A 13,096-nucleotide genomic window follows, 5' to 3' on the forward strand; every position below is an offset into this window, starting at 1 on the left:
CACGACAAAAAAAAAACGAGAAGCACTGTCCTAGATTAACTGTAGTATATCTAAATATATATAATATGTATTATATACATATTCAAAAATTAAATGAGGTTGCAAATATCCCAAGAAGTGACTAACTTATACATCATAATATTTTATAATTGATGTCTACTTGATAAAAAATATTTAAAACAAAAATACAAATGTAAATTAAAATTATTAGATGCTAACTCCAAAAAAAAATAAATTTTAATTCATAGTTTTAAAGCATTTTGAGTATTCAAAATTTCAATACATTATGATTTTGAAAAATGATAAAAATTAACTCAATAACTCATACTTCATAATATTATAGTAATAACGAATGTTACTCTTACTATATTTCTATATGGATTAACCGAGGTAAATTAATATCCAATTTATTAAACCATTCAAATCCACCTTGGGAGTTGGGAATAACATTTAACGTTAATATTTAATTAACTATTTTAAGAGGACGTTACACCGACATTTGTTGTCTCCGTCTTTCAAGTGCGTTACATGGCAAATTGTACGCTCAGTTAGTTTAAAAATTTGAGTAAAAATAAATCTTATCAAATTTAAAAGTAAGATTATTAATTAAGGTGGTAATTAATGTCATAGACTTCTTATTATATTTTATTTTTAAAGCGAGTTATTAGTATTTTAAAATCGTAAATTATTTGTACATCTTAAAAAACATTTTTTTCGTTCGCTTCACTTTAAAATGAAATCGTGATAATTATTAATAGCTTAACATTATCACTCGACAGTTCATTTTCTCATCGATGATTTTGAGTATTTATATTATTATCAATGTACCGAGAAGTAGTAAGTATATTTTCCATGGGCTTGTCGACTTTTCCAAGATCCGTGACGTTAATAACAGACCAATAGGAGACCAGACATACTCACCAACAACACCAGACGTGACCAATTTCTCCTTCCCAGTCCCGTTATTCTCTCCAAACGTGTTATTATTATTATTTTTTAGAAAGTCGAAAAAAGTTTTTGTTTTTCTTCTCAGTAGTCAGTTCATGTTTATCTCACTTAGAGTAGATGAGTTATTAGATGCAGTTGTAATTTGTGTAAATATTTTATAATGTAGACAAATTTACTCACCGTAAAATAAACACGCACACATAATAATAGATAATATGTAATAATATTTGAATTGCATATTATTTTGCTTTTTATTGTGATAGCTATTATTATTTTTATTATCAGCGATTTATCGGAGTGTTTATTTTTATGTTTCAAATGTTATTACGCCAAAAAGTGAATTTGCACTTCATACATAGGTAGCTGTTAATCGAACGAATCGAAATTGCTCATTTAAATGTTCCAGTATATTATATGTACATCCTATACTATCGTACAGAATTATGATATTGTTTAAAATTATTAACTCGGCACTCGTCTTATGATTATAAAAATCGTGTTGATCGTGGGCAGCATCTGTTATTACGCCTCTTGCGAAGCACACGTATTTTGATACGCCGCATGAAATCTGTGTCAATGAATGCTGGTAAGTTTTTTTACTTTCATTTTGATGATATTATGTCTTAATCATTTATTTTTACTGAATATTAAATAAATATAATGGTTTTCTGGCTTTAAACGTTTTTGTACAGTGCTAACTTCATTCAGTATAGATAATTTTGTTTTATTTTCATACTATATAGGTATCCTACTACTTACCTAAGTAAAATTTAGTTTATAAAAGCATTTTTCACATTTAATATGTGTTATCCAACTGTTAATTTAATGCTACATAAATAAATGAATAAGTGCAATTTTAGGATAATTTAATAAATACTTTAAATGTTAATTGGACCAACCCACTGTACATTCAATCCATCTATACAATTTATGTAGCATATGCTTTTAGTTAGGGGCAAATAGGCGATGTTATGTCATGATAATGACCATAATATTATGAAGTTTTTAATAATTCAAATAAATTCACAATAAAAGCAAATAAAAAAAAAAAAACAGCTAAAGAAATCTTTAAAGTACCTACCTTCCAATTGTTTTTCATTCATTTGTTGATATTCAAAATTAGAATTATACTTATAAATAAACCCATACAATTGCATACTCTAAATATAAATGTAATCTAAAATTAGTGTTGAATAGTAAAACAAATTTTGGAACTGCATAATTTGTTTTTTTTTTATACCTATCTAAGAAATAAAAATTAAATGTACCTAAACATGTACCTGCACCTTAAATGTAAAATAAACGTTATACCTATTAACTATTAAGTAACTATGATCATTTTATTCTTCTGTAGTTTATTAAAAAAAAATAATTAGGTATTTCACTACTATTGTTGCCTTTTGCTAAAAATAATTATTAAAGCAGGAATAAAACGAAAATCTACAATTCACTAATCTGAAATTGGAAGAAATATTTTACCGATATATCTACCTACTTAAAAAAGTGCTAGATTGGTAAATCTAACAAGAATTCATTTTTTGTGTAACTGATAATTTATTTTTTTGACTTAAGTAAATTTATACTCCATCCCAAGAGAGATAATGAGTCTGCAGACTGATTCTCGTCAGTGCCGTGCAACCCCACCGAATCCTCAGTGTTATCGTGATCACAGGGTTCTCGACGCACCAATTGAATCATTCGTGATGCGCGAAAAGTGATTATTCTCTCTTGGGATGGAGTATAGTTGGTATGTACTTAATACTTACATATGACATATTATATGCCCTTTAAATTATGTGTGATAAAATCATAATACTTGTAATTTCTTAGAGGTTAGTAGTGCAATTTTTATTACAAAGAATTTATATTTGTATGTTGGTGATAAATGAGTATGAATGTATAATAATTGTTTTCTGTTAGTATGTTTTTCCATAGAATTTGCTTGATTTTCAACTTAATATACCTATTATTTATTATTTAACTTTAAATATTTTAAATTGTTTATCTTAATTAAAATTAAAATTACTTTGTATCTGATGTAGTAACCCATTAGTTAGTTTTGAATGGTTGTTATAGGTACTAGGTAACTACTTTATTATTATTGTTCAGAGTATTGATGTACTTACCTTATTTATTTTCCATTTATAAAAGCAATTAAATTCACATACCTATCGTTAGTTATTATGAATAATTTATTTTATCCATGAGTATTTTAAGTATTTTTATGATGTAACCAGAAACTGCTTAAAAAAAACCATAGAAACACTTCAGTTTATTGAGTGGTATTATTAATTAATATGTTTTTATTGAGGTTTTTATTTTATATTTTTATTTCTATTTTAAATTTGTGAACTTAATAAACATTTCAAAAAGTCGGAGGATATTATAACCCTGGAACCTGAGCTGAAAACTTTTCAAAGACATTATAAGTACAACTGTAAAAGTACAAAGTAAAACTTGAGATAAAACTTCTTTAAATTGTCATCTCATTGATTCCATAATTACCTACTTTAATTTACCCGAATTTACCTATGTATGCACACAAGAAATAGCCATATATAGTAAAAATCGTAAAATATGCATTTTTAATTTGATATCGTAAAAAATGTATAGGTACTATTATGTAAAAACTAAAATTTATCAAATAAGTAGGTATATATTTTTCAATAAAATAACATGTACTTTTCTGTTATCCCTACTACTGCTCGATGCCGCAACTATCACGACTACTCAATTCTGTTATCTTGACTATTATAGTTATATTATAACTATCCCGATAGTTCCGTATTTTTATACATAATACACATGAATTGCCATTTATATAATAATGTATATTAGTATAAAGTTTATTATCAGTTATCACATAAATTATCATAGTAGTGGAGAGTTTTATAATATAAAACATTAAATTATCAAAATTATCACAAAACGTCAAATTAAAAATTCTCATAAAATCATCAAGATATTAAATATATATATATAAATTAAAAAGGCGGATAAGTGGGTACCGCTCTGCTGTACATTATTTGTCGAGTATATCATTGTAATGCGTATGTAATAATATACATTTATTAAAATTAGCTAAACTATAAATATATATATTATATTCTAAATTTCATTTTTGAAAGGTCTCATTCTTTACTCGCACAATCCATTTTTGTATCAATTATGACTATTGTTTGTATAATTGTTTGTAAGATATTGCTTATAAAAAGATGCTATTATATACCAAGTGAAAATAGTGTTATTTGATTCTGTTGAACAAAAAACAAATTTGTATCTAGGGTAGCAATACTTAGCATTCAATTGGATTAATAGAAATAAATATACAATTGCATAGAAATCCAAGCCCCTATTAATTTATAATGACTATTTAAAATCTCAATATTAATAAGTTTAATACAAGGGATTTGTATAATGAACCTATTAATATTTTATTAGTATTTTAATTCCAGTTATATTGCAATAAACATTTGATTATTCATTAGTTTGTTATGCTATTAGGTATGTACAATCTTTGCTATATAGTATCTTAATTTAGTAAATTCCTTACTACCCAATTTATAAAATATGTCTTACTACATTCATTTAGATTATTTTAATGTGAATATGAAAATGGTTACATTTTTGTTTACTGTTATGATTTAATCCAAGCAAGCAAACGTGATGTTTTTTTAATTAAAATTTTGATATGATTGCTGCATTACAGTACTAATTTACATTTAAAACTAGCAAGACAATTTCATATCATCGAAAAATAATATTCTATATTATTGTTAGTTGCTAAAATTATGAATTGGCTTACCAATTTTCTAGATTTTTCTCATCCATAGAGTCCAGTTGTATTATGATTTTAATTAGGTTTGATAGAAATTTTAAAAACCAAATTTGAACCAATATTGTAATTGATATAGATATTTTTATTTTATTAACTTTATCAGTCATTACCACTAGAAGACTTGTAATATGAATTATTAATGCTGTATAAATTTCAAGGGCCTGTCCCGTTTACTATTATAATAAATAAATAAATAAATATATTTTTCCTATTGTCCATAAATAAAAAAAATATTTATTTGCTTTATATCCATTATGATTATTTTTCAAAATAGTATATTATACTTTAAATCAATATATAATATGAACAATTAAGTTAATTTTTGCAAATATTTTTTGAGTTTGTACATTGATGTGGTAACACTTTTCAAATTATGTGATTGTATACATTAGATAAATAAATTAAAAGATAATTTCACTTTTCTTAGGTTAACTTCATTTTATTATTACTCTTTGTTTATTTTTATCCACAACGATTCATTCTAAAATTATAAAACAGGTTATTTGTTTTCTCTTTGATAATTCTATGATCATAATATTAGCTGCATTTTTTTAAGTTGCTCATTTATTATTACTTATGTCATACCTACTAAAATACTAAAACATTAAATTGTATTTGTATACTTTCTCTTTTAGTCTTGTTTTTAGGTAAATTAAAGATTAATGTTATGTTATTAATATTAAAGACCTAATGTTTTATCCCAACAAAAATACTTTGTCAACTACATGTAAAAACCTCTCTAAGAAAAAAAAACCGAAGTTAGAAAAGTTGTGATATTAAAAAGGGGCTAAGTAATTTCTTAAATTTATTAGTATTCAAATTGTTTATAATTGTTTGTATTTGATTAAGTGTGATAATTTAATACAAATAATTTGACTTAGCTTGGAGGCTACTCATAGTGTATACCGAGGTGTATACTTACATTTTTTTATGCCATTATTATAAAAATTATAAATTGGGGATGTAAACATTCATGTCGGCATTGTAGTTGTAGTTGTAAATATTAGTAGTTGTCAAACTTAATGTAATATGTTACATGTAATGTAAATGCCAAGTTAAATTATCGCACTTCATTAAATATAAAAAATTTCTATACTAATGAATTTGAGAAATAAACTTAGCCCCTTTTTGCTATCACACTTTTCTAACTTGAGTTTCTTTTTTCTTAGCGCGGTTTTTACACGTAGTTGTAATCTGTGGGGACAAAACATCTTTGTTGTTTTATGGATTGAGTAAATCAATATGAATATAGCTTATGAATGTTTCCGGAAAACGATAATGTAAATATCTTTGGCTCCATGGGGCCATTGTCCATAAAAATGTTTGTATCATTGCATCTAACCCACTTATTACTTTGATGAATGATACCTTGTGTAATGGGCTGACATCATTGAACTACCATGGAGGCAAGTAGCTGAGTGCAATTTATATATTTTTTCTTCAATATTTAATTTCTGGGTGGGTAATGCAATTATAATTGGGTAATTGATTTTATGTAGTTGGGGCCAACCGGAGGGCCAACCATAGTGGTATTTGTAAAAATGTATATTTATTTGCATTTAGTATGTGTAATGTTTGTGTGTGAGGGCAATAAGTCTGACAAATTTCATACCTTACGCCATCGATCATAACATGTTCTAAAATAGTTTCAAACATAGAGTTTAATGCAGGGATGGAAAACGTTTTTAATGTTTTTGCTTTTGTTTATTGATTTGAAAAATATCGTTTTTGTTTAACATTTTTAAAAGTTTTTGATTAACGTTTTTAAAAACGTTATTTTTCCATATTGTTTTTGACTAACGTTTTTAAAAACGTTATCTTCCTATTGTTTCCAAATAACGTTTTTGATGATATATATATTTTTTTTTATATTATATTCTTCCGCTCAGAATCGTTTTTCTTATACAGTGATATTATATCATTGAATTCAAATTTAATACTATTTATACAGTGACCCACTTGTAATCTACTGTACAGCAGAGCGACATCCACTTACCCACCTTTTTGTTATTGTTTTTCGTTTTTGTTTTATAAATTGTTTTTGTTTTATTTATTCTTTTCGTTCTTTGTTTTTTTCTGTTTAATAACATTTTTTAAAAACTTTTTCAAAAACGTTTTCCATCTCTGGTTTAATCACTTTACTGTGACGATAACGACTACCACGCACTGTTCAAACAGCAATAGTAACCTATGCGCGGAAAAAATTATGTTTAGGCCAAAATCATAGTCCGGTTGCTTTGGGTGGACAACATATACGCGCTGGCGTGTACAACATAATCTACATTATTGAAAAAATAGTGTTTCAACTTTCAATTAATAACTAGATATGCTAATACTTTTGAATATTACTTAGGCTATAATGCTCCGTTCAACTTGAAATTTATAAAAGTATCATCTACATAGAATACTGATCCAAAGGTGTTCCAAAGGTTAAAATTTCAAGTCAATAAATTCATTAGTTTAAGCTACAGAGGGATCAAACCATTTTTTTAAGAGGCCACAGCGCACTATTTTTTTTCTCTCCTTGGCTCACACGCAACATAGACAAAATGCATTTACACAAAATCATTTTTTCTATGTGTTTAAGTAATCTTAGAGTAAATTCACCCATGACAAAAAAGATAGAAAATAATACTTTTGAGGGAATGACATATCGATTTGTCTAAATATTGTCTCAAAACAATTTAAACATCATTTAAATTTACAACATTTTTCTATTTATTTTGAAAGTCAAATACAAAGTCAAATAATAATAAAATATAAAAACGATATGTCATTCCCTCTAAAATATTATTCTTTATCTTGTTTGTAATAGGTGACTTTACTCTAAGATTACTTAAACGCATAGAAAAAATGATTTTGCTTAAATGCGTTTGTCTATGTTGCGCGTGGGCCAGAGAGAGAAAACGAATAGTGCGCTGACATCTTCTTAAAATTACACAGGTGAAATGAGAATTGGCCATCTTGTGTAATATACTGCCGTCGTTGTCACGAGCTATTTTATTTTTTTAATTAGCTCTATGGATTTATACAAATTGTAGGGATTCAAATGCTCAATTATGTATTTATTATTTGTTTATAGTAGGTCTATATTAATTATTTAAAAAAAAAAACAAAATATAAGTATAGTAACATAATATAGTCAATTGCTATTGCTGATATTTATTTTCCTTTGATATAATTTATAAACCTTTTAATTTATTATATTATTATTATCCATATATTATTGTGTATAAATATTTTTTGTTGATAATATTCAAGACCAATAAGTTCAATATTCAATAGTACAGAATGTTCTGTGATAAAGCCCTGATTTAGGACAATATTAGTCTCTGTATAAAATACGCTGTATGCGGACAACTTCCCTCTTCATAATTGTATTATTTAATAGTCGTAGAATGTAGATCATGGTATACTTCACAATAGTTTGCTAAAAATAGTAAGTTTGAATTATAATGTATAACTGATAAAAATTTGTATCTTATCTTATCCTATAAAAATGGGCCTCAATATTGTTTGTTAATGAACCTAAGGTGATAAGTTAATTTTCATATTTTGTTAAATGTATTATGTTGCTGCAAAACATTGTCCGTGTACTAAATTTTTTCATGTTGTCCGATATTGTCCATTTAACATTAAAACATTAAAACCCATAATTGTTCCCCAAATGATGAATTTTTATTTCACCTATTATCACAATTTAACAATCTAGATAATTATTAATTATATTGCGCTTTGTATTGCGCTAGCACCCTCTTAATTTTGATAGGTTTTTCTGTTCAGTAAACAAACGTTGGACTTAAAAAACTTTGATCTATAGTTATAATTAAGAATCGGGATGATTTAGAAATGTAGAGTTAGAAATTTAAAAACTGTAATGTAACGATGAATACATCGGACTCATAGTTATGGCAACCTCAAATATAAAAATTATGGTGATCAAAGATAAGTTATCAAGGGTGCTTGGGGCATTGCTTTTCTACCCACCACTACAACACATGAGCATAAAATATGTAATACATTTAATTGTTACATTGGTTACACTGGTCCACATTTAATTGTTAATTATTTTTTAAATGTTTATTATTATTCCTATATGTATCTTGGTTGTTGTTTTTTTTTTTTTTGTTATATTATTATATTTTGGAAAGGTTTATGTAGACTGTAGTGACTGATTATGGATGTGAATTGTGAGCATTTTTAATTCTTTTTTTAGGCAAAACACTCATGACTCATTATTTCAAAAACTAATAAGTATCATTTTCTAAAATATTTGTAAATCATTTTAAATGAATAAAAACATTTTTTTTTTTTTTTTTTTAATAAGTTAATTACTTTTTAATTGACAGTAGGTTAGGTTATATTATATATTATATTTCGAAGCCAAATACTTTTTGGTGTATAAAAATCTAATTTTGAAAGAGTAGTTATTAGTTATTACAGTGTTACAACTTATACTTTCGTCTAAAAAATATAATTTTTTTCAAATACATTAATCTTAAGTCTTAAAAACTGCCCACTATCGCAACACACATACCATATTTTTTCCATCTATATCTAGAACTAATGCTTTTCTATCTCGTATATTCAACTTTCCATTAGATCCTTCTTGACTAAATCAATGGAAATACAATATTCATTTTTGTTTTAGTCTACACATTAATATTTTACATCTGAGTTTCATTTCAAATATAACCATTATTCAATGATTGTATATTTGATTACTATGTTTAATGTTTAATCAATGATACTAACCAAGTTTAGATTGTGTTTTCTGAATAAACTAAAACACTATTACGTTGTTACCTATACCTACTAAATTCAGTTGTAATGTTGAGAATTATTATAAAAATATGTAGGTATATTAAAGATTCTTTAATAATACTGTCATGAAATTAAATTAAATTAACAAAAATAAACAAGTTTTATATCTATCATTTTGCATTTATTATTTATAGCTACTATATATTTTTTTTATATCAATCAATTTTGCTGCTTGTGATAAGATGATAAACTATTTTAATTTTTTTTTAAATTTTTTTATATCATTATAGGTAGATATGAATTAACTCTATAGATATATTTACTAAAGCCTTGGATGAGTTAATGACAAAGTACAAATTATAATTTAAAATAAAATAGGTATGATATAATAAAAACATACTACCTAGATCTGTAATGCTTATTGTATGTAAATAATGCAAAAATTTAGATCATATTTAACCTTCATTTTAGAATATTTAAGATATTCATTATTTTCTTCTTGCTTATTAATGTATGACATTTTAGTCCATTTACACAAATTAAAATTAATGTACCTATATATAATACATCATTCATAACATTTTATTTGACAAAGTCGTTTTACTGTTACATTTTATTTTCATAAATCATGTGTGTATCTTTTTCGAAAGTGATTGAAAATTTTTGTCTATATTGAGATGCCTGAAAGCTGACTTAACATTTAATGAATCTATAGTGGATTAATGGCCTTTCAAAGTTTCAAACATATAATTAATCAATTTTTTATTAAACCACTCATAAGAATAAATCCATTAATATTAAAAACTTTCTAATAACACGACGAGTTTATTGTTGTTTATTTTTCACTAATTACATATTTAAAAATTAATAATTCGTTTTTTATTGAATTTCGTAAATAATTCAATTTTATATTTTTAAAATCTGATATTGTTTATAAACAAACCACATAGACAACTAATATTTTAGATTCTGAGCAATGAATGTATTGATTTTACAATGATGTGTGTTTTTTTATCATCACTTTACGGGCGGTAAAACTGCTTCGATTTTCTTCAACAGTACCTTGTTCGATGAAAAAGTGAATTTGGTTGATGCTTTAATAGTTTTCAATACCGCATAGAAAAACATAATAAAAATTAAGGAAAAACAGGAATTTTTACGCAAAATTGATTTTGGTTTTTGGCGAAGCTCTAAAAAATATGAACGTATATACATGACGTTTTCACTGGTTGTTTATATTTGCATTTTCTATACACACGATAAAATGTTCAAAATATTTTGATTTGTTTTGAACTATTTAGGAACATTTTCTGTTTCCAATTTTATTAGTCTTTTTCTATGAATTTCAATAAAACTTTATTTGTAGGGTAAAAAAGCTTGAAAATTGAATACGAGGCACCTACTATATTGATACAATGACAATTGTAAATTATAAAAAATCCTTAGTCACAGTTTTTATTTATAAGTATTTAAAGTTCTAATCTTGACAATAAATACGTAAAAATGACGAAATTGTCCATTACGGTGACCCACTTGTGACCTACTGTAAGCAGAGCGACACCCACTTGCCCACCTTTTTCGTGTTGTCCATACTTCATTGATAAATAATAATCGATTGATCAGTTTTTTACGTTTTTGTTCGGGTGGGATAAAATAATACAATATTCTAAAAATATTTCTTCTAAAAAGTAGAAACCCTAGTAGGAACTTAATTTACTCGTACAGGTCCTATATTATTTTTATGTCACTAAAACGTCGTATAAATTATTAATTTACCATCGCTCAGGCATCAACAGTCATAGTATATTTACGGATAACTAGTGACTTTCGCTGGCTAATTCTGTATATTATATAATGTATTATATAACAGATATATGATTAGACTGACTGGCTAAAGAGTAAACACCAGTTATCTGTTCAGATCATTACATCAATTTACTGGTAAGACATTTTGTTTAGGAGCTCGGGATGAGAAAATGTGTTTGTGTGTTCTACCCAAAATAACACAATGTCATTTAAATTACGCATACAAAAATTACGAAGATGTAATTTATTTTGGTAGAAACTAGCTCTTGGAAAACTGTTAACCGTAAGTTTTATGACTAATGTCCCCAAATATGCCGATTTGACTGAGTTTTCGGGATCTAAAATTGGCAAAATTACTAAATTGATTCAAAATTATTAGTCAAAACTAATTACTATTTATATATTGATAATTATGCTAAGAAAAATTGAAATCTGGTTTACTACAATAATAAAAAATGTGAGGGATTCACCAGGGATCATACCTTTTAAAACTTAAATAATGCATTTTTTACGTCTTAGACAAACGGCAGACCTTTCTTTTTTTTTTTTTTACAATCTGAGTGGAGAGCTATGGATGAATTAATATTATAATAATAATTTTTTTTTATTTTTTGTGTCTGTGTACACTACAAGTAGTCAAATAATGCTTTGAACAGAATTAACGATTTGCGTGGAATCTTGTTTTAAATTTTCAATCCTTAGATATTAATAGATATTGATAGATTTATAAAAATTAAGAAATTCAAAATTTCTGATTTGAAATTAAAATGTTTTCAAAGTTAAAGATTAAAAAGTAAAGACAAGTGTAATTTTTAAAAACATTTTTTTTTTCGTGGTATAAATAATTTAATAATTTAATAATTTATAATACTATAATTTATTTTCGTTTTCGTTTTTGATTTTGTTATTATTTTTTGGGTTTTTGTAAGCAAAAACAAAAAATAAATCTAATGGGGGATCTGACCCCCACGTCCCCCCCTTGATTACGCCACTGGCTCCGTGGTATATAACAAATGCAGCCCTCCATAATGACCTAAAATACAAACAATAAACGAGCTTGCAAAAAGCCACTATAAAAATTTCCATTCAAAATTAACAAAACATGTCTTCTCTTACATTACCACAAATTCCCCGTCGATTAAAAAGAAACTGGTCTAGAGATCTCCTTAAATAGGGGAAAACAATTTCTGATGTTCTGTTAATGACCGGTCTCCTCTTCACGCGATTCATGTTTGTTTATATATTTTTCTATGTTATCCTTATTAGTTATTACTTATTGTTTTTATTTTGTTAACAGATTGAATATATTTAAATAAAAAAAAGAAAGTATTTAAGGGAGCACCAGTCGATGAAAAAAAAGTGACTTTTAGACCAATAAGCTAGACAAAACTGAAGGAATTTGGTTTGACGGATTTTATTTTTGAAAACGGATTATAATTGATTAACAAGTTATGATATTTTTGTATTTATAGTATTCATCATGACACTAACAATAATTGAAATATTAAAAATCGCCTCTGGCATAAGCTAGTAAACTTGTTAATCAATCATAATCCGTTTTCAAAATTAAAATCCGTCAAACAAAATTCTTCCAGTTTTTTCTAGCTTATTGGTCTAAAAACCGCTTATTTTAAATTGAAAAAAGTTGATCATTATTTAAAATCTCCTTCAATGCCTGCGCGTACGTAAGTTAATTGCCGACGAATATAAATTACGACCGATATACCGGGCGGTATTATG

The 13,096-nt window shown here is 26.0% G+C and overlaps 1 protein-coding gene across 2 annotated transcripts in view; it reads left to right on the forward strand.

Moving 5' to 3' along the window:
* Positions 1-995: 995 nt before the first annotated feature.
* LOC100165358 (E3 ubiquitin-protein ligase RNF19A) overlaps positions 996-13,096 on the forward strand; it is a 30,931-nt gene continuing 18,830 nt past the window's right edge. For both annotated transcript variants that reach the window (XM_001952798.5, XM_029490447.1), the window contains exon 1: positions 996-1,534. In XM_001952798.5, the coding sequence (XP_001952833.2) occupies positions 1,510-1,534 (25 nt within the window). In that variant the 5' untranslated portion in view covers positions 996-1,509. The remainder of the gene's footprint in view (positions 1,535-13,096) is intronic.

This window comes from Acyrthosiphon pisum, chromosome A2 (genome assembly GCF_005508785.2).
Source record: "Acyrthosiphon pisum isolate AL4f chromosome A2, pea_aphid_22Mar2018_4r6ur, whole genome shotgun sequence".
NCBI lineage: Eukaryota > Metazoa > Arthropoda > Insecta > Hemiptera > Aphididae > Acyrthosiphon > Acyrthosiphon pisum.